The sequence below is a fragment of the Halyomorpha halys genome, unplaced genomic scaffold, assembly GCF_000696795.3.
Source record: "Halyomorpha halys isolate HHAL.00 unplaced genomic scaffold, Hhal_1.1 Scaffold110.1, whole genome shotgun sequence".
Lineage (NCBI taxonomy): Eukaryota > Metazoa > Arthropoda > Insecta > Hemiptera > Pentatomidae > Halyomorpha > Halyomorpha halys.
The window spans coordinates 1,706,601-1,730,334 of record NW_027112640.1 but is presented as its reverse complement, the minus strand read 5'-3'; the positions used below and the strand labels follow the sequence as shown (position 1 = coordinate 1,730,334).

The 23,734-nt window shown below is 29.1% G+C and overlaps 1 protein-coding gene across 4 annotated transcripts in view; it reads left to right on the top strand.

The window, feature by feature from the left end:
• The window catches only part of how (protein held out wings), a 261,473-nt gene extending 238,408 nt beyond the window's left edge, over nucleotides 1-23,065 (top strand). Inside the window, exons 3-7 of one of the 4 annotated variants that reach the window (XM_067050424.1) lie at nucleotides 9,775-9,891; nucleotides 12,257-12,397; nucleotides 12,856-12,955; nucleotides 13,146-13,445; nucleotides 20,641-23,065. In XM_067050424.1, the coding sequence (XP_066906525.1) occupies nucleotides 9,775-9,891; nucleotides 12,257-12,397; nucleotides 12,856-12,955; nucleotides 13,146-13,445; nucleotides 20,641-20,732 (750 nt within the window). In that variant the 3' untranslated portion in view covers nucleotides 20,733-23,065. Of the gene's footprint in view, nucleotides 1-9,774; nucleotides 9,892-12,256; nucleotides 12,398-12,855; nucleotides 12,956-13,145; nucleotides 16,498-16,524 lie in introns of those variants that run through there. The other 3 variants (XM_067050423.1, XM_067050425.1, XM_067050426.1) reach the window with 3 other exon arrangements.
• The last annotated feature ends 669 nt before the right edge of the window (nucleotides 23,066-23,734 follow it).

Here is a 23,734-nt window from a genome sequence, read left to right as displayed (position 1 = left end):
CCAGGTTAACTATCTCGCTGCCACATCGCAGTGGATATCCACCACTAGCGGAAGCCGCGTGACACAGGAAGGCAGGTACCTGATCCATCAATAATTCATAAGTACACCCCTCACTTATTGGCTCATCATACCCGATGGTTCTTCCACCGCTATCGACTCTTCCATTCGCGATGTCATCCTTGGGCGGAGGTTGGCTGATCGGATCGGAATGGAACGTTATGTAGACGCCGGTGACATTTCGCTCCCAGATGCCTGCTCCGTACTGGAATACATCCTTATTTGATCTCCTATAGAACCCTAAGCGATGGGACTTGCCGTAATCTATATCGGGTAGTTACGTCGTAGTGAGCATTTACTTCACGCAAGGAATCGTGTTGTGGTTTTATAAATATTTTGCAACTATTAGATAATAAGAGTTGGAGAAAGTTTCAATCCTATTTCATTACGGATCTTATATATTTAATCAATATATCCATTTATTTATTAATTTTCTTCTAAACCAGCTCTTGACAAAACCGGAGTTCACTAAATATCCATTAATCTGCTATGTTCGCCTATTGTTAAGAAAATCATTTCAGTTCAAATAATTTCGTCTTGTAAATGATTTATGTTATATTTATAATCTCTAAAATATTGATCAACAATTAATAATGATAATTTAAAAAATTAATATACATGCATATAATATATATGCATCTCAAGTTAAAGTTAAATCGAAGCTTTCATTGTTATACCAAAACGTTAGGCAATGAAGCAGTAAATAATTGGTTGATAACTTTCTTATTGCCACATAAATTGTGATAACATTGAATTTCTATTCTACAAGCACTAATAGAGTATTAAATTAATAAATTCAGTTCAACATCGTATGTGCAAAGCAAAAGTGGCGTATCTGCAAAATTTGTTATTTTTTAATTTTGTTGCATTTTAACATGGTTTTCTATTCCCTTCCCAATACCAAAATATTTAGCTTTAACGTGACGTCTCTAATTAAAAATACAAAATTATCAATTGATGTATATAAAAGTGAGAAATCAGCTGTTTCTTTATATCTGCAATTATAAATCAAACAGTATTCCTTCGGAAATTTTCAGATACTTAAACTTTAAGAAATCTTTTGTAATCAAAGGCCTTAGAGGAAGAAAATAAAGTAGCCACATTATTAAAATTGTCCCGTATTGCCTTTTCCAAAAATTCTACGGTTCTTAGTAATTGCAAAAAATACTAGTTGTTGTCAGTATTGTAGCTTATATATTCTTCAAGCCAAACTTATTTTTTTTCCTTTTAAAAATTAAAATATACATCTCAATTTAAAAAATGGTGAGTAAAAAATTCTTAAAAATGTCTTGCCTATTTTTAGTTATATGTTTTTATATAATATTCAAGATAATATGTGTGGACATCACCATACCACTAGTGTAAGCAATGGAGTCTTAAAAGAATTTAATCACCTGTAATTAATCAAATATTTATCAGCACTTTACACATTTTTGACTATGAACTCGTTTTGATCTCCTTATAACAAGAATTCCAAGATGATTCATCTTTAAATTCGGAATGAATACAATTTTTACTAGAAAAAAACCCAGATTATATTAAATGTCAAGACTACAGATTCAATATATAATTATTAGCTATCGATGATATGTCAAACCGCTTTGTTACCTTTTGTTGTAGCCTTGAAAGGGTTTCCATGTTTCCATCACGCCCAAGTGACACAAGGCTGATCGTCACGCGAGTTCTTTGCGCAAGGAGCTGTATCCTGGTGCCGTTCTCAATAAACACGTTTCATCTTATCTGCGGTCGCAGAATTATAATTAAACATAGTCTAAGGGTGTACATATTTCTATGTGAAATTTTAATTTTTCTTTCCTTTCGTAAGCAAATTAGAAACACTGTTCTTACAAACAAGTCAAGGTAGATTACTGTATGGCGTATCAAGTCCCAGCCATTGTCATATATGGCAAACGCAAGAAGCCAAGAACACTACAGAAAACTATTTCATGGTTTCAGATATTAACTGTTTTCATTTGTTAAATCGTTTACATCTTTACTCAAGCTCACCTTAAAAAATAATTTAAGAGATTTTTTATTTTTCTGTATCAAAGCCAATTAATAAAATATGTGCCTACTCAAAAACTAATGCTATCCGCTAAAATCTTATCTATATTTAATATTTCTACCTATTGTACATCGAATTATTATATTAATTATATAACATTTCCAAAAGATAAATCCTGGTAATACGGTGTTCTTGTAAACTCTGCTATTTTGACAACCGAATTCTTAAAAAAAAAAAATAAAAAAAAAATAAAAGAAGCTAGTTCTATTATTTAAATTGTATTAAATTTATTTTTAGATTAAAATTAAATTGTATCCTGTAGTTTATGACTTTTTAATTAATATCACTGGAAACCTATTTCTTTTTGCTTCCAAAAGTTTTCTCTGAGGCTAAAGAAAATAATTAAGACATATTAATATTAATAAACATATATGGTTTCAGAGAATTATTTTAAGTCTGTTCCCTAATAATAAAAACTCATACAGCAAATATCTGATACATATTATCAATCAGTAATTAATGTTGTCGAAATCATTTATTATTTTGTCATTTTTTATAATATTTATTTATGCTTTGAAAATATAAGTTGGTCATTTCTTAGTCCATTGACTGGATATAACATATATAATTTGTAAACCTATATTTTTGTCTGTTTTTTATCTGTTTCTTGTGAAATATATCTTCTTTTGACAGCGGCGTGAAGCCTATTCTTGTCCGGATATTCGATCTTTTTTAGTGTCTATTTTTGAATGATGAAAAACGATATATCTGGTAGAAACTTCCCACAACGCCCACTCTTATATATATATATTTAATCACCGATTAATTAATAGCCGATTTTCGTTTTCACATACAGCCGAAACTTCGAACATCTTGATTGTAAATTAAAATTATGGTGAAATAATTTTGCCTATATTCATTAAATAAACAAATTTTTATTATTTTTTATTTATTTATTTTTTTAAATGTATACTATAAATATATCAGTGTCAGAAATATTTACAACGGTATTTCGTCCCATTAAAAACAACTTACCAAAAAACCGTATGATTAATTCAAGACCTCAAGACTTACAATCAAATCAAAGTTGGAAATACTTACCTACCTTAAAAATTTATTTACAAGAATGTGGCAGTTTAATCAAAATAACCTTATTTGTGTAACATTAATGGAACTTTAGTTAGGTTGAGAGGACTAAGGTTTTCAGCACCGCGCACATCAGAAATGTTTTAAAAAATAATTTTACATACTTATGAAATCATGAACAACATAATGATCCTCGATTGTTTAATGATAATTATGACACTTAGAATAAGGAAGCCATAACCAAGATATAAAAACTGAATGACTGAAGCCGACAACCTAACTTAACAGCCTACTTAAACTTTACAGTGACAGTCCAATGAGGAAGAACCTCTCTTACACAGTGGCAATGGATAGAGACGTTAAACGCACGAATTCCAAAACTAAAATGCCATAATATGTAAATGGACATAGGATTTAGATGTTGAAAGGCGTTCATTAAGCTATTACCGTTTGTGTTAAGGTCGATAGTTACCTAATACCTGATCATTAGCTTTTATTATAACAGTTTACCTTAATGGTTCGGAAAGGTATAGTTTCTCATTAGGTCGATTGAGGTTTTTACTTGTTTGATTTATTTATAATAAATTTTTAATCGTTTGAAGCGATACCGCACTCGCGAATAAGTTGAATGTTTTAACTACATATCTGGTACATTACAATATTCACCTACTAACCTAAGTCCCTAGGTTTTGTGTAGGTCAGTGAGCTCGGGTTGAAGTTATCACTATATTTGTGATTTTGCTAAACAAAATTTAGCCAGAGAAGACGAATATTTTGAACAAAATTTTTTTTATTTTCTGTTACTATAAAAGCTCGTATTTTAACGTTTCTCGAAATGGAAATAACAATTATAAATTTTGTTCCTTCAAAAATACAGCAGTTTAACAAAACATGATGAAGCAGTCATACGATCGGAAAAGATTGTGTTCAGTATTGTATTTCCCCTTCGAATCGGATTTATCTATTTTTCCTTTTTTCTCGCTTATTTATTAATAAAATTCTCTAATATTTTGTATTTGTACATTCTATATTTTTGCTAACAATAAGAACTGTTTAATATTTTCAAATAATTAAAATTAAAGGTACTTTATAAGAAGATATTTTTGAAAATTCATCATTTAAGCCCTATTTGTCCATATAAATATGGATAAAACCTACATGATATTGAAGAACACTTAATTGATTCACTGAGTTTAATCAAAATCAATAAAGCCCTTATGGAGAAAATCGAAAAAATGTTAAAAATCGATTTTATAAACTGGCACTTTCGGTTGGTCGATTTTAGCGAATTGCTATCACATCCTATGTATATGCCTACCTTAAATATGTAATTTCAGTTTCGTAGGACATTTCGTTTTTAGTTAGGCTCTTCGCAATCAGGAACTCTATCTTACAAGACTTAAGTGTTATCTACTCCAGAGACTTCAAAACATGTATTTCCGCCGAAAACTCGAATTGTGAACTTTTTCAAGCACCATTACTATATATTTTATAGATAGTTAAGTAAAAGTAAAAATTCAAAAATACCATAAAGTATTCACCTTTGGCAACGATTCTGCCTTAACTATCCTATATAAATACTACAGTTAATTTATTTCAGCAATAAAAACCTTAATATTAATTTACTACATTAAAAATAATAGTTTATACCTTATCAAATAGATATTAATAGTTTAGTAATACCATTACCTAGAGATAAAAGTTCCGTATATTTTTTTTAGACTGATGGAATATGGCTGTTACCAAGTGCAGCATAAATTTCTTTTAGTTAGGTCCTTAATAAATTTTGTAATAAACCATTTATATATTATGGTCTTTTAGTTCTGAACCCCCTGCATTTAACGTCTCTATTCATTTCCCCTATGTAAAAGAGTTGTGCTGCTTAAGTATGATTGTCTACAGCATCATTCAGTTTTTTTAAGTGGTAACGACTTCCTTATCCTACAATTGTCATAATTATCACTAAACCAACCAGATAATTGCCCAGCACCCTTGTCAAGCTAAAATATATTTAAAGTTAAGGTAGTGATTCTTTGATTTGATTATGAGTTTTGAGGTTTTGAATCGCATGATTTGTTAGTTAGTTGTGAATGTATAATGGCACTAAACATTGTGGTCATCAGTGTCAGAAATTACATAAACTTTAAAGATACAAGAAATGAAAATTAAAAATGAATAAACAGAATGGGGAAGAAAGATAGTAATAAATAATTAATAAAACAATAGCAATGTAAATAAATATAAAAAAATATTCTAATGAAGATTATTTAAAGGAATGGTTTGCCAAGGAAACATTATAGTTGATTGTAAATATCTATCTATATCTTAGATATATTGTTGAAGAGAGTTGAAAATTGCTCCATGTTCGGTTAAAAAATAAAATAACATGTTTGTTTTTCTTTAACATTTAACAGAATCTTGATTTTTTTTTTTTTTTTTTAATGAAATATTTCTAAAATTTTGCGTGAATCTTATAATTAATATGAACCTGAGCTCGAGGCCGAAATCATTAACAATAATCACATTTTGCATTGTTTCGGGGAGTTTTGAATTTTTCGATTTTGAGATTAGTTTCACTTCTGCATCATTCCTGTTCCTATGAGTTATAATTTTATGAAATACAAGATCCGATAATTTCATCAGCATTGCCCGTAGTCCATATTTGATCGGAAAGCTTTAATTTCCACGCCCGCTCCCAGATCGTTTCCAGCTTATCCTTTGTTCTCCCCCGTGGCTTGTCGAGTGGCTATCTGATAGTACGCTGTGCCCCCGGAGGCTACATGTATAAATCAGAAGATAATTGGCTTTAGGAGCTATGTATCTATTAGAGCTGGTCCTTGACGTGTCTGCCGAGGGATAGTTCGCGATATGATTAATGCTTTGCTGAATTACAATAAATGTAGTCTGCTTCGTTATAACAATCTTTAATTCCGATCAGCGATGTGGGTATGGCAAGTACAAGACACGTGATTATGTTCTTATAGATATCCTTTTAATTCTAACAGGAGCTTTTACTGAGAGTGGATTTAATTGTTTGGAAATTAACCAGTTAGAACCGTCCTAATTTTTTTTTAAAATGTATTCTAATGGTACCATATGATATCTTTTGGTTTCCCTTTTAGAAGTCAGGTACTAGCGATAGACCGATAGGTCCTACTATCGTTTAGAATCCTCTTGGCAAAAATCACAGATGACTGACTACATTTGGAGTTTTACTTCACGACAAAAACTAACACATCCGACTTAAAAGTAATTGGTATTGGGAGACATGAGTGGATGAAGATGATAAAGCTTATAAATTTGAGGAAAATGGAGTTGATTGATTTTATTCCTATTTTAGACTGGAAGACTCAATTTCAATTTCTGATAAATGGAATAATTATATAAGTGTCGTTTGCAGAAATAAACATTAAAAAATCCTTATTTTTTCGAAAATGTCACACAACATTTTTATTCATTAATTTATTTTGTGTCAACATGGTTTTCGAACAAATGACTTTTTTCCTCCACACAATCTCCAGCTATCGCCTCAAATTAATGTCATTAGACCCAATTAGTTTAAGCTCATTTCTTCCGTTATCTATGTTACATTGTCAGCACATGTATTATAGATTATTTAGTTTAGTATAGGAATTAATAAAAAATTGGTGTGAATGAGGCATATTATCTCTATTACCATTATCTATAAATATAAGACAGACTGTAAATTACAAAAAAGAAAAGAAAAAGAAGTAAAAATAAATATAAATATAAATTTATAATCTTATTTCTTTATACTTTTTCACAAATTTTCCACAGTTAGTCCTTAAAACAGGTCTATTTACCATAAATGTCGCAAAGAAAATTAATATTGCATTATTCAAACTAAGCATAATTGAATGTTACGATTTAATACATCACAATATTTTTAAATTTAGAAGGTTTCCCAATGTTTGAAAGAAAACTCATTTTTTTTATGTCAATCAGGGGCTCATTAGCACTAAACTTCTTCGCAATAATTCTTATTATTAACTTAATAGAAAAACCGAGTGTTAGAATTTATTGCCAGAGTGTTCCAATTTATTGTTATTTTTTTTTTTTTTAATAATATTGTTTTAAACTTTATCTAAACTGGTTTCTGCATTAAGACTATATTTTATGGGATACCAAGAATTTAGTAATGTTACCATAATTTTACGACTTCGTTTTTTACAATTTCGATTTACATTAATACAGTAAGCAGTATTTGTGATTCTACGCAGATGTTAAAATTTCGATCTCTCATTTTTTCACTATTCAATCAGGGACAAAATATAATTCAGCTCTCTTTTATCTTATATATTAATAATAAATAATAAAATAAAATTGTTGTATTCTATTAATCATTGATGCTGTTATTTACAAAAATAAATTGTTTATTTTTGAATTTTCGAGCCTTAATAATTATTATTGTAAGATTAACCGTTTTATTATGTTGAATCCGTTTACTAAGTTTCTCTCTTTTCTCATTATATTCGGCCCTGGGCATTGCACTCGGGCAGTATTTTAGCACGTGATGTGTTCCCCAGCACCCTTCTTAATGAGGATACTTATGAGGCAATCAGTTGTCTGTTTCCAATTGAAGAAATTTTTCAAAGCATCAATCCACTTCTAAAAACGTTTTAATGAATTTATTTGAATTATTAATATTTTTTTTCTGATTAAGGATTTCCACTCAAAGAAAATAGTGTTACAACATTAAACTGAGAATATATTTAAAAAGAGTCATTAGTCTATTAGGTTTGTTGTTATATCCCTAATAGTTTTATTCCATCATAACTGAGTCATCTGGGAATATTTTGAGTATTTGAAGTTTTTTCAAACAGAGAATGATGAACACAAAATTCTAGGGGTATTCAAGAGGTTATGTTAAATGTAAAATGTTTTACCATGTTAAATGTTATAAGTATAGGATTATGAGCAGCCCTATTTAAAGTTATGTTAAAGGTTAACTGCATAGGAGCTCCTAGCGGATTTTCTGTGCAACTTGCTTTATAACCTTTCCTTCCAAAACTTCATGTTATTGTTTACTAGTAAGTTTTGATTAAAGTAACTTATTACAACGCCTATAGTGAGTGAAAGGTGGAAGTTGTGTAAAAGTTTGGCTACTTAGTGTCTTGTTGATCTTCTGACTTGTGAGGAAGAGAATCAAGATGAGCTAATTGACAACTGTCATTACACTATTATTATTGTCATTCATTGCTTTATTAGTTTTAAAAACATCCAAAATAATACTATCACAATCAAAGCACAAAATACAAGCAAGTAACCTAATACGACAACAAATAAAACAGTGACTAGCTCAGCTGGTCTGTTGCGTGACGTTATTCTCCATTTAACAGACTCTCAATCATGTTATATGTGATATCGTTTTAACATGTTAAACTAAAGATCATGAATAACTCTTCTATTCGTAAAAAAAAAAAAAAAAAAAAAAAAAAAATGATTTTCATTCTTTAATAATACGTAGTGATGATCAATTAGTTGGTTATTTGTGAATATTTTTATTTTAAAAAATACAAAATAATTATTAATTAATATTTGAGACGCATAGTAGTTTTTTTATGATATTTTTATTTGAGTATGAATTTTTCATACGAAGTTTTGTCCGAACAAATAAAAATCAATTTATTTTAGCAAATATTAATACAACTACCCTCACGAAGATAAATGTTATAAACTACATTGAACTAGCTTTAATTTGGGTTTTGGCATATGGCTAATAATTCCAGAGATGTATTTTTTCATAAATCAAACATTTTGCCCGAATAACTAGAAATCAAAATTTCGTGAATTTATTTTTGGAAACATGAAAACTACTACTATGACTTTGAAATGTCGCTTTTTAAAAAAACTGTATCTAGGAACTATTAAACATAAATAGCTCTAATAGAGCTCGTATTTTAGAAAATTTACTCGACTTAAAGATTTTCTAGTGTTGTAGGTAGTTTTAAAGATATAACTAAACTCCGTATAAAAAATAATTTTTTTTACGTTTTGAAACAGTCGTAATTTGTTATTCCCCTTTCCTATACCTAGCGGGCTCATCAATCTTGACAAGTAAAATGTTTTCATTAAAGTAATGAATAATTGGAGCGAAATAAATGACTTTTTTATCCACCCGACTCTTGTACTAACGTAGTGCCAGACGATATTTTCTCTTCACCAACATACATCTCATCCCTTCACGTTTTAAAATTATTTTCATTTGCTCTCTCCCACAAATGATGAAAGACATCCTCCTCGTAAGAAAAAAATAAATTATATACCTTTTGAATGAAAAATATTATACTAATTAAGCAACTGAAAGCCCTTAATCGAGCTCCTTCTTGGAATTCTGAGTATGTGGACCTGGGCTATGTCCTGTGTGGGCTTATTGTAGGAAGGTATGTGTTGGTAAACAGCGAATACTCACTAAGTGCATTTGATCGAAGTTTAATTCAAAAAGGTTCATGTCATTAGAGTTTTATTAAATGGATGTTTTCGTTCACTGCCAAAGTTTCATTGTCTTAATGTTTTATTTCATACTAATTAATTTTATTATTTACATACATATGTATAGCTGTACTTTTATTTTTCTAATCATTTATTTAATTTTATGTTTTTAGTTTAACTTCGTTGGAAGGATTCTGGGACCCAGAGGTATGACAGCTAAACAACTTGAACTGGAAACAGGATGCAAAATAATGGTTCGAGGAAAAGGTTCGATGAGGGATAAGAAAAAGGTATAAATCAATATCTAAGAGGTATATTTCTTTATTGAGGCAAATTAACTTCGAAATATGTTAATTTTTATATTTTATTCAGAATATAAATTTGATCGTGGAAGATTGATGATGGACCGTGTGATGATAAAAGAAAGATGGTACGGACGCGGTCAAAGAAAAAACACTCAAATATTCCTTAGGCTTAAGGTTATATTAAATAGTTTTTTGACTATTTGAGTTGATTTTTTTTTTACCTCATCCGGACCATCGTCTAACCGTAGTCATGAATATGAACAAAAATAAAATAATAAGATTTTAGAACCATGTTCATATGCTCTTATAATATTGGCTGGCCAAACTATTTCATTAAATTATTAGTACTTGTCTTGCCTTCTGTTTATATTTTCATAAAATATTTTCCTCCAACTTTAAGTTATCATGTTTGATTTCAATTAAATCAGAAAAATATTTTAGGATACTATAAAGCATCTTATTAAATAAATTATAAAGGTAAAAAAATTGGCATCTGATAGAGATCAGTGGTGAGAATTCTTAACGGCCCTTTGCTACGTTGGTTGCTCAAAGGATTACTACTGCTACTTGTAACACCTAAGCATCTCAACTCCTCTGTCCTTTTGTTAAAGAGAAGGTAAATCAACAGTAACGGAATGCCTTCATACTAAGAAATATAACACGCACTGCTTGAACAGTGCACCCCGTTGCTGTTCAAAAAGGTGAGGAGGTGACAGGGCTGGGGGTTGTTTATCTTACTAGGTATGCTTTTATTAACTTTATGATCGGACCCGACGCTACTACCATGGTATTAAATTGTCTACTGTCAATACTGTGACATTTAATAATTAAAGTTAAATGTTTGCAATGTGATACCTTTAAATACTGACACTATTGCAATGGCAGTTTCAGAACTAAAAACTTGAGTTTTCTAGCTTGTCAAAAAATTGACAAATTGAAGTCAAAGATAGGAAGACCGGCTCCCTCTCTGAAAATAGTTCACACAACTAATTGCAATAAAAACAAATATTTCATTAGAGAAACTAATCAAATTCTACTTCGGAATTTTATTATATTAGTGTGAACCTCCTTTGCCACTATTCAAGAACCCCCAATTCCTAAATCTTACGACAATTTTTTTTTATTAAATTTTTATTTTTATAAGAAATGGACAGTTTCAATAGTTTTTACAAAATATTATATCTAAATCGCCCCTTTTCGACTGTCACTCGATATAAATTCGCTTGCTGGCCATTGCTACCTTGCCGTATAACTTGCAATACATGAGGCCCTTCATAAAAGATAGTAGCCAAGAAAATATTCCGTCATTTAGTTTGGAGAGAAGTTCTTTAAAAATAGTGTTGGCCAGTTTTGGAGTAGGCATTGTGTTATTGAGCGTCACCACTAATCCAGTAGGTTATTTCCAGACATGTTTGTATCATGTTACCAATCTTTTTGTTTATTTCTTTCCTGCATTCTCGGATTAGGAAGTCTTCTCCCGGATGACGTAAGTAATCCATATCCATACCCTGATATTTTGTTCTGTTTTTTGTTTTTTTGATATCATAAAAACAATGTATTCCAAATTCAAAAGTTACAGTGTGGATATGTTGTTAGTAGTGAATATCAAATGTATAAATTTTATCATATATTATTATTATAAAAATTATATTATATATTTTTATAAAATTATGTAAATATTATTGAAATAATTGTATATATTCTAACTCTATATTGAGTTAATAATTTAGGAAACTCAATTTACTTCCTATAACAGTTCTTTTTGATTTGAATTCAGAACTTTTATCAATCCCATGATTTATTTGTCACATATAATGTTGTGATTACTACACTACTACCTAGCATTCATTTATTTTAATCTAATGTAAGTATAGTTCAAAAGGTTGCATTTACATCCTTAGTATATATATTATATTTTTACTTTTTACAAAACTTATTATCCAAAGCATGTAACACTATGCTAACTATTTTTTTTTTTTTTTTTATTTAATTTATTTATGTTTTTAATATTAGTGATATTTGATACTTTGATACTTTAAAGATAATGTGCTTTCTAATTTATGTTGTTTTGGTCATTGTTATTTAACTTTATATAGTACACCTTGGTGTTATTACTCTTCATATATTTTATTATTGCCAATTATCAACCTTTATTGAATTTGCGCCCATTAAGATTAAGTTTTTATTTTCAAATATCAAATAAATTTTTATGCATTTTTCTTTGATTGCACATTTCATTTTATGAATATTACTTATGATTTGAAATTTCCATTCCACTTGGTATGAATATTATAGATTCTTATGATAATCATATTTCATTTTCAAATTCTTGACCTATCTTGTAAAACAGGAGGAAGCTAGTAGAGGAAAACCCAATTGGGAACATTTAAATGAAGATCTTCATGTGCTGATTACTGTCGAAGATACTGAAAACAGGGCAAGGGTTCGCCTTGCTAGGGCTGTCGAAGAAGTTAAAAATCTCATTATTCCAGTAAGTTTTACAAACTTATTCAATAGATAGACATAAAATAAATTATAGAATGTAGAATTATTACTCTAACTTAGTCATTACAATATAAAAGAAATATCAGATAATTTCAACAAAATATTATTTTGTAATATAATATTTCTTTCTTTATCTAGTTTAATTGTAGTTAAATTACGGGTTTTCTTATTTATTTTTTGGGAGGAAGGGAGGGGAGGTTTGTTCACTAAAAGCATAATTTATTTTATTGAGTCTACAATATTTCATCCATTTAGATTTTTTTTTTCTATGATATAACTTATTTTAATTGATTAAGTGTTTGCCTATTACTGTTTTATATTTTTTACATTTTAAGCAACAATTCAGGTTCTAGCAGCTATTTTGATTTGCCACCTCTGAAAAATTTATTTATTTGTATCCAATAATAATATTTCTAGTATAACATTGGCTCTATTTTTTTCCAGGCTGAAGGAGAAGATGAATTAAAGAAGAGGCAGTTAATGGAGCTAGCAATAATTAACGGAACATACAGAGATTCCAATACAAAAGCTCTAGCTGCTGCAGGTAATATTTTTTTATTTATTTTAAGTTTTTTATATTTAAATAGTAACAACAAATATTATATTTGTACTATATATGATAAGATCTCTTAGTATAAATTTGTTGATCATTCCAGTTTGACAATTGAAAAGTTAGATATGCAAAACTCTTATATTTTTTGTTTGTTTTTTCCAATGATGTTTTATCATTTTAGCTGATGAGGAATGGCGAAGGATGGCTTTAACCGCTGCTGCAGCTGAAACCCAGCGTTTGATGTCACCTGGGATCCCCGGACTGGCCACGCCATTGAGGACCCCAGCAGCTGCCAATCCTCTTGGAGCTCCTCTCATCCTCTCTCCGAGGATCCCAGTGCCCACTTCCGCGGCACCTCTACTTTCGCCACCCGAGGCCCACCCCCACCAACTCATCTATACGCCGTATGCTGATTATACCAATTATGCAGCACTTGCAGGCACACCCCTTATTTCAGAGTACACAGCTGCAGACCATTCTGGTGCGTTATTTGCTCGCTGACAGGTGATATTTCCCTTTACTCCGCCAAGTCTCTGAATGAGCCTCGTCCATTCTGTTTCAAAGAACTATGATAAATTTTTAAAATAGGCATTTCAATTTTATTTATTTTCTGGGATATTTCAATTCTTATTATTACGGTATAATCTAAAAAGGTTTTCCCTCCTTTTTCATAATATCTACATATATAATAGTTTTTCCTCACTTCCTAAATTATTAAATATAAGTAGGAGGATTGTGTTAAAGGCTTTGGGTGGGTCTTGACAAGGGTCATTAGAAAGAAGGTAGATGGAGATTGATGCTATCAGCATTGAACCTTCGGGTTCACTAAGCCTTTTATTTTTCTATACCACATATTTTGTGCCATAGATTGAAACATTTCCTCTGATATAATGTACAAATTAACATCGTAATTCAATAATATGATTTTGAAGATACCAACTCTCCATAACTTAAATTTCAAGGAAATTATATAATTTTGTGTTATGTATAATGTTGCAAATGATCTTTATCTTTCATAAAAAATATTTAAATTGTTATTTGTCTGTTAGAATTTTTTTTTGTAATCAGGTTACAGCATATTAAGTGTATTGGGAAAATGAAACTTTCATAGTGTCATTTTTGTTCTCAATAATTTCTGTTAGCTTCAATACATTTCTCCCAATACATAATTCAAATTAGGTGTTTTGAATCGATATACGACAGCAGACTACCTTATTTTCAGGGTGGTGGAAAATTTTTATAAAAAATATTAAACTTTTGCAAATTTATTTGATTCAAAGGCAAAACATTTCATTGAACAGAAGAGGAAAAACCAGAAGTTATCTAGAATGAAAATAGATTGTTGAAGCTCAATTTTTTCATACCCCTCAATAGTTCAGTGGTAGAACCCATAGAAGTTCGCAGGCTACACCATTCAACATACTCTGTAGCCTATGTGGTTGAAGGGGGGTCCTCTATGGAAATAATTTTGATAATTAAGTTGCTTAAAAATAAAATTTTAGGCACTTTTATGGCGTATTTTCCTGTTAAAACTTTTCAACTTATACTTCAGAAAAAGTAAACAATAAAACAGTTCTAGCAATAAGTCTTCTCAAAATGTGTGTTACTGGACCCTCCTGCAGTCCATGGACCACTGATTGGGAACTGCTGCAATAGTTTGAATAATGGAAGTTTTCTTTCAAACATTTTTAGTTATAAAGGTAATGTTTTTACATGAACTACAGAAGTGGATAAACTTGAACCATCAAAAGATAAATTAATTACAAAAAGCTAACTGAAAATACAGGTCATAAAATAATTATATTAATATTGATGAATTTTACATTTCACCATTTTCATTATAGATATATGTGTTGACTTCCAATCCTTGCAAGCAGAAGAAAGTGAAACTTTTGAAAGAATGTATTATACAGATGGGGCTCTAAAGAGACTTTGGTCTAAAGGGAAAATAATTTAGTTAGCATTTATAAATACATATTTTAATAAAAATTATATTTATCTTAATTCTTTTCATATAATATAAAAATATGTCTATAATTTTATTAATACTCATTTAAATTTTTGATATTTAGAATGCTTTAGGATATTGTATTCGCATATGGCTTTGTAGGTTTTTTTTACTGAAAGGGTTGTTATTTATTTTAGCTCCTTATTTTCATTATGTATTTCATTAGTTATAAGTTTTTTTGTATGAGGTATTGTGGTTAAAAATTCTTGTATTGGTGACTAGGATATAATCTTTTTTTTTCTTAAGAATATTTTGCATTTAATTTATTCAGGTGAAAAAATTATCAGTGGTCAAGTACTGATTTATATTTCATTGAACATGTATACACACTGAAGACTGTTAGGGTATGTGTATTGCTATTATTCATGCTATTTTTTTTTCCTGTGGAATTCAGCAAATGAATCTCAGCACATTATATACTTAAATAAAGTAGTAAATGAAAGATTAATATTAGTAAAACAAGGAATATTCAGTTTGAAAATTTAGTTTTAAATTAATGTTTGAAACTTCAATTTTAAAATTTCTTTCTAACTGGATTAAAAACATTGGCAATCGTATCATCAATTTGGAAGAAGAGTTTGATTGGTTTAAAAAAAAAATACTTAAAAAATATCTTCAGGATTTTATATTTTTTTTTTTATGAACCTCTTCCTGGTCATTTTTGAAATATGGTGGGAGAGGAGTTATCTACAGTTTACTATCCTATTCTAACCATGGTGGAGGGTCAAGTTTTCATTTCATGTGGCCACCACAAAATAAAAATCACCGGATTCAAACCGTTGCCTCTGCAGTCATGAGGCAGTTAAGGTTTGTGCCTTAACTCTCTCGCCTAATAATGGACCACAAAATTATTACTTGTAACCCTTTATTTTATAATTGATTTTTTATCTCTTGATCTTACCAAATTTCTCCATAAATCTGACTTTTTTCTTCCTAGTTTGAAATTCAGTCTTTCAACAACTTAATTCTGTGAAATGTTTCATATGAGATCCCCTAGAGCTAGTCTCTGCATTCTATTGAAAATAAATGTTGATATAACAAATAGAGCATCTAAACAGTTCTTGATATAACAAATTTAAAATATTCTTTGAAAAAGTAATTTACCTTTGCGCCAAGAAGTTTCTTAACAGTGACTTCTACATTTGTAATAAAGTTTGATCTTTTTAAGAATTCAGAGATTCTATAATAACATATTCTTCTTTCAAATCGATGATATAAATGTAAATAAATATCTCAGCTTTTTAGTAAACATGTTGACTTTGCTTTTCATATAAATCTTATTGCATTTGCTCTCCTATTGCTATTATGATTTTTACTTATTTTATTTTCAATAAGTTCTGCAGTAATGTCACATTAATAAAAAAAAATCATATCTTTTATATTAGAGGTTACATTTGATTTTGTGACTTCTATGTACTCATTATTATTCTTTACAGTAATCATAACCAATTAGTATTATTGTAGCGAGTTTAAATTTTTTAATTTTAAAATGGATACGGTGAGAATTTCAGCTTGGGACTTTTAGCATTTCTGATTTGGCTTCTGATTTTAGGTTGGAAGCTCCTGAGATGAAGATTGAGAGCCTGCTCTCTTAATTAGTTTGTGTTGTCTTTGTGTTGTGCGCGCATGTTCATTGTGCATCCTCCCTCTTCCTTGCGCACACATCACATTTCTTCACTCGAGTACACACAGAATGTCCCTGTATTAACATCTAAAAATCTGAATTCAGATTCGGGTGTAGGGCACTTATTTATATCTGAAGTAGCAACTTTGCCTGCATATTTTTTGCATGCTTAAATATATGCATTTAACTTGATCTGAATAATTGCTTTTGAGAAGAAAAAGTGGATATAAAAAATCAAGAGGCCTCTTCCTTTAATTCTGAATTTATATAAATTTAATTAACTATCAGTGCTCATGTATAATTTTTAGTATAAATTAGCAGATGCAGGTAATATATTTCCACAGGTTTTTTTTTTTAAATCATTAAATGTTTGTGCCATAAAGAATTGTGTAATTGGAGAAAAAGATTAATATTATAGGATCAATAGAAGGAAGGACTATTGAAAAGAAATCTATGATTTCAGAAATGGCCCTCTCTGATGATCTTCCATGTGCCAGCATTACGGTAATTAACTTTCCAGAACCGGCTCTCAGTTGGCAGAACTACGGCCTCTCATTCACTTCCGTAGTCAATTGATAATTGCATGTCTTCAGTTTTCTTTCTTTCTTTTTTTTTTCTATATTTTTTTTAAATGATTCTTATATTCTAGATTGTATCAAATGCAATCTTTGTTAATTTTTACCATATTTAGTAATTAAGATTTATAAGCGTTTCAATGTAAATGAGGAACAAAAAAGTTTCATGAAACTGAGAGTTCTTCTTTATTTTTATTTTTATTTTTTTTATATTACGTACTGTAATGATTGCATTGCTTAATATTTGCTTAAACTTGTGTTAAACAAGTGTGGTGATTGTTTTTTCTTTGTTTTATTTTTTATTTTTGAGGCTTGCATTTTTTTTCGGTGTAGGCAAAGGTGCTACTTTTATTTTTTTAAAAAAAAGAAAAAAAATTGATAAAAAGTGAATATATTTTCCACTATCCAATTTGTACCTCATATTAAAGAATGGGACTATGATTAATGTATTATTGAAGTGTACATATGTTAATAAAGTTAGGATTGTTTGTGTAGCTGAAGAAAATGAGTGTTATAAAAAAAGTATTTTATATTAAATTAGAAAATTGTTTCATTGATATTAAATGAAAGATGAATAGTATTGTATAGGTATTATATATTTTTTTTATTTTATTCATATCTTTATAATATAAGAAATATTTTTAATGAGTTATTCATATTTTATATTTGCGGCAGTACGAGATTTGAGTATATGATACTCACCAGCTGCAGGTTTTTTAGAGCATTTTTGTGTTTTGTTTTTATTATTACGATTTTTTTAATACACATTTAAAGCAATGTGTATCGAAAAGTTGGTATATAACTAAATATTAAATGTTTTAAGTGTATTGTTAAATTGTGTATGTGATGTTTGCTGGGGTAAAATGCTTATCTGTTATCGCATTATGGTGCTGGCCCATGCTTCCTTAACACTTCATCTTGTTATTGAGTTAGGTCTGTCAAATATTTCTATCTTATGGAACCAGTTCTACTATTTTCTGACTGGACCAAATTAGCTTTATTCCTCTCAGTTCATATAAGTCAGGCTTTCTATATAATGTTCTGTTGGGATTATTTTAAATGATGGTAGTGAGTCTATCTTTGTCCAATTTAATTTATGAACTGGATTAGGTAAATACGAATGGTCTTTTCCTATTTTCAAATATTTATTTATATTTAAAATTTATTTTTCCATCAATACAAATTGGTGACTAATCACTCAAGGACATTTTATAAAATGTCATTTTATTAATTTTAGGAAGTTATGCTTATCCAGTCCTTAGTAAAATATATTTATTTATAAAAATGAAATATTTTAATTTTTTCAACCAAATGTGGACCTAGGACCTTCACTTCTCTAGTTACTATTTTTTTTTTGTCCTCAAAATTATTTTTACCAAGGACAGAGTTGTGGTTGATAAAAGTTTTGTATCATAAAAAAAAAAATATGTATCAACCCATTCATTGATATATTTTACTCCCTTGATTGAGTTATTTTTAAATTTTAATTGAACAGCGATTGTAAGTTAATAACAAATATAACATTCCATTCTGAAAGTAATATTTGCTAGTATTTTTTTTTTTAACTTTTCTAAAACATATTTATGGTCCAGAATCTTTTAATATGAACCAGCCTTCTTTATGAAAGTAAACATAATATTATTTATATGACTCTATTGAACTGATATATAGTGTCAAATTTCCAGTTATCCTGTGATAACTTTTCAAAAGAATCCCTTGCAGTTGAACTTTTTTTGCACTGTATCGTTGACAGCTGATTGTAGAATGTGGCATCACAAAGCATCAAATCCTTCTCTGATGGATATGATATATAAAGAAATAAAAGTTGAATTTTTTCCCAGAAATTAGATAAAAGCTTTTGTCTGTGGTTCTGTCTACATCATAGTTTGTTCATTGTTTAATCTTGTGTCATTTGTATAAAACTCCTGCTTAAATTCCCACTTCCGGTTTCATCTTTTGCAATTTTAGTAATTCTGTCTTTTAAAAAGTAGAATTAAGATTTATTTAGTTTATTGTTACTAATCGAACCCTTTACTGTTTAATGTTACTAATTATCTTGAAAGACAATTTTGAGATCCATCAGTCTCAGTATATAATCTCAAGAAAGATTTCAAATACAAGCTTTGCATACATATCTATGTTAAACCTGGAGAATCCCTGTAATTAGTTGCCACTTGCTGAACTATACCTTACTTTTTCTAATTATTGATTATCATTTATGAGCTCAGTTTTTTATAACCACTAAATCTCAAATTGTTTTTGTTTTTACAGCATTGTTATAGAATTAAAAGTTTAGGTTCAGTTTTTTAAAAGTTAGTTGTTGAAAAAAACTGGCTTGATTAGTTCTGAAAATGGTTTAGCTGGTTTGAACCTCGTCTATGGTAATAGTGTAACTTCAGATCTCAAGCTTCCAGCTTCTGGTGAACGTATTTCTTTCCTTTGAAAGACAAGTGTTGTTAATGAAAAGCATTGAAAATCTCTTCAGATTCTGTCACTCTTGATTTTGATAGTTATTGAATCTGACCTTATTCAATTGATACATCACAGCTTAAGAACTGAGATATTCCTATTTTTATTTTGTTTACTATTAATTTTAGATACCAATGTAGGCACATATGTATGTACATGTGTTTATGTTTTTCTACATTTATACATATACAACATATGTATATAAAAAAATGGATAAATATTATATTTTTTTATACCTGTGTGATTTAATTTTGTTTAAAATAATCCACGAAGCATATGCTGAATTCCTAAGAGACTGATTTATATGGAGCTAACAATACTTCCCTCGCTTAAGTAGAAAATTCAATGAGTGTTTAACATAACTAAAACCAATTCTCAGACGAGGGGACCAATTGTTACATTTCTACAGGTCAATTTTGATTAACCTTTTGACTCCTAATAACTCTATAACTATTCTGATGTTAACATTGCAGTAGTCATTTCACTAGAACTACATCGCCTAAATGTTTATATTTTATTTTGTTGTATACTTTTTCAAATGTTTTATATTTATATATATATGTTGCAAATATCTGTTTAAATATATAGTTTAGAATTTTTGAATGCAAAATGGAGTTATATTGAATATATTTGCTCCAAAATTTTATTTAGTTAGTATCGCCCCCTTGTATATAAGAGAAAAAGAAGGAAATCTTTTATATTGAATGTTGTATCGGTAGACTCAGTGCCATAAGGTGTAGTCTTAATCACTGGCTGAAAATATAATCAAATTAGGATTAAACTGAGACTATTAGTTGCCATTGGGTGAGCTCAGGCTAGGAGAGAGAGTGAATGAGCGAGCATATGGGAGAATGTATTTATTATATATGTATATTATTATTATTATAAATCGGACTTTAGGGATCTGATGTCATTGTGAATACAATAGTCATATCTGTTACCAGTCTCTCATTCACCTTAAGAGCTTTAGCACTTTATTTAATTATCTGCGCGGGTGCAGGTGCTGCTGCTGCAGCTGCTGTTGCTAAGCAACGCAGACATTTGGGTCAAATTCGAGAACATCCATATCAAAGGGCGGGTGCACTATCATGAAAAATTTTCTATCTTTCAAGTGCCCCCCATAAAGGTTAGTTTGTGTTTCCCAAATAGTGTATTTCTTATTTATATATTACAATATATGTTGTTGTTTGTAGACAGTTATTTTGATTATTTTACTTTGTTGTTTTATATTATATTTTGCAGGAGAGAACAAGCTTTTAATTATTAAAAGTTTTAATCGTAATGCCTTGCTAGGAGTTTTTTTTTTTAATTTTATATATTTTATTAGTATAATTAGGTTGTAAATATTTTCTTTCATAAAAACTTTTTAAGTAAGGCATTACAGAATTCTTAATAGGCTGAGGAAAGAAGGACAATCTGAACATTGTAACTGGGGTATTCCCACAGTATAAATACATGACAATACTAGTCTCAATGTTTTGTTTTTATTTTTATATTATATATGTATTTATTTATAGCTGTTATATCTATATTTATAGGAAAGATCCTTTACCAGTGTTATCAATTATAGCTTTAAACTACCATTAATAGTGCAGGAACTGAATGCATTTTAGACAAGGTTGTGATTTTAGTACAAGGTGCTAATGTAAAAATTGATTCGTCCTTCTTTTCTCATTTTATATAGACAATTCTTATTATAGTCAGGAATGTCTTAATGACAAATGTTTTTAATATACATGTTTTATATGAAATTATACACGAAGAGATTTATAGTTTATATATAATATATTCGTATATTGTTAAGAATATTCTTACATTGTATACAACTTGAGCCTGTGGTCTGCTAAGTTGAAAACAAATTGTATTCAGTGGTGCACAGCAATACCGGTTTAATAAAATTTTAAAATAAATATAATTTTTTTTTTATTTAAAAACCCTCCAGCCTTGAGCACTTTGTAGTTGATGGAAATTAATCAGAATAAAAGTAACATAATTTATTAATACTTATTTATGATAAATTAATTAACCACGATTAACAAACCAATAAAAACCCATAATTATTAAAATTAACTCCACTTCCCCACACCTTCTGCACCTAATGAGAAATTGGCAATGGTTCTAAGTTTGTTTATTGAAAATTAATATATTAATTGATGTGGTTTGCTAATGGAATTTGGGAACTAAATGCACACTAATAAACTTTATCCACAAGGCCAAGTTGACTAACCGTCTTAATTTAGCTTCTCTGGAATGTTTTTTTTTGTTTTTTCATTTCTAGATTTATTTTCTGAATATTTTAAAATAAACTAAATAATTCAATTTTTGATAAAGTTAATCCTAAAACTATAGCCATATCTAATGTCTATTTAACTAAGAAAGCTAAATTATTAGTTTCATTGACAAATTAAAAAATAAAATAAAAGATACCAAAAATAATATTATTTTTTAAATTGAATAAGTATGTAGTAGGGCTTGGTATAATCTCTTCTGTAGTATGAACAAATAATTAGTTTTACACATTTTCTAAACCTTTATTTAGTCTACAGCTAATACTCTCTAAATTACTATTAACTGAAAATATGTACAAAATAATTGTTTTCTAGTATGCTATTGGTGATGGGTATGATATTGTATTATAATTCTTCTGTGAATAATCATGGCTTATACACATTACATCACATTCTCTAACACTAATTTGTTGTAAACAGTATTTTTAGTTAATGATGAATTCACAACTTTAAAATGAAATGCTGCACGGCTTGTTATGCTATATGATTCAAAGTTTCTTTTTGATTAATAACTTATTTGTATGAGTATTAGTCATGATAAATTCACACTAGACACAAACCCTCTTTGAAATCTGTGGTTAATTGTTTAAATTTTATTAATATTTTGATCACCGATTCCCTTTTATTTCTCTTCTCTGAATTGTAATTCATTAACTCTTGTTTCTGTTTTTATGATTATTTCATACAAGTCCTTGTTAACACAGATTTCGAAAGTAGGAACCTTTTTTAGTTTCCATAAATTTAAAAAAAAATTCAAATTTAGTTAAACGGCATTACAAGGACGTGAAACTTACTGAAAATTATTAAATGCTTTTGGGGTTTCTAGGTTTTTAAATTTGTGCTTTTGATAACATTTAAAGATGCATGATATCACTTATCTGTTATTTGAAAAACAGGATAAGTTTTTGTCTTAGAAGCTTTTTGTTCTTTTCCTATTTATTTATTTTTTTAATACCATTCCAACTGTACTGTTTTCTCCTTTGTTTAAATTAATTTATTTGATTCATATCCTCAATAATGCCGTTTAGCAAAAATTTGGAAAATATTTTTCAATTTTTTCTTATTTTTATAAAGACTATCATATGCTGACCAATTTGGAGAAGAACTAACATTCTGTTTTCTTGTTTAACCCGTTGCCGTTAGGCTTGGCGTTGCTAACAATGGATAACTCGCACGACTGTGGTCCAAATCCTAACCCAAACCCGGGAGGGAAGATATCGCCACATCACCCATCTGACACATGCAGGATAATAACTCATTTAGCTTTAGTGTTTAATATTTTGTCACGGGTTTTCTGTTCTTCTATGAGCAGGGCCCTTACCCATAGCACAGCCTTCCATCTTTCAATACCCCTATATTGTAATTTTCAACTTCCTTAATATTTTATTTTAAAACCACTTTTCCAATATCCCACCTTATAAATAACATATGTAGTTTTGGTGGCAGGACTGTTAAAATACACCTGCCTGCATTGGAACTAATGCGCACTATTTATTTTGAGCGATATCATTTTTCACATTGCTTGCTACTTACTACACCATTAATTCCTTTCTGTAGGTTTTGTAAAAAGCTAATTATATGTTTTTCACATTAGAGAATGTGCTATGATTTCAATGTACAAACTACTCTTACTACTGCTACTTAATATATAACTTAGTATTTAATAAAACTTCACTTAGTTATATGCATTTAATTGTATTAATTAAAATGAAGATAATACATATGATAGTAAACAATATGTTGTTTATTATTGTAAATATTTGTTTTAATTATTGAAGAATATATATTCATGAATTAAATACTCAG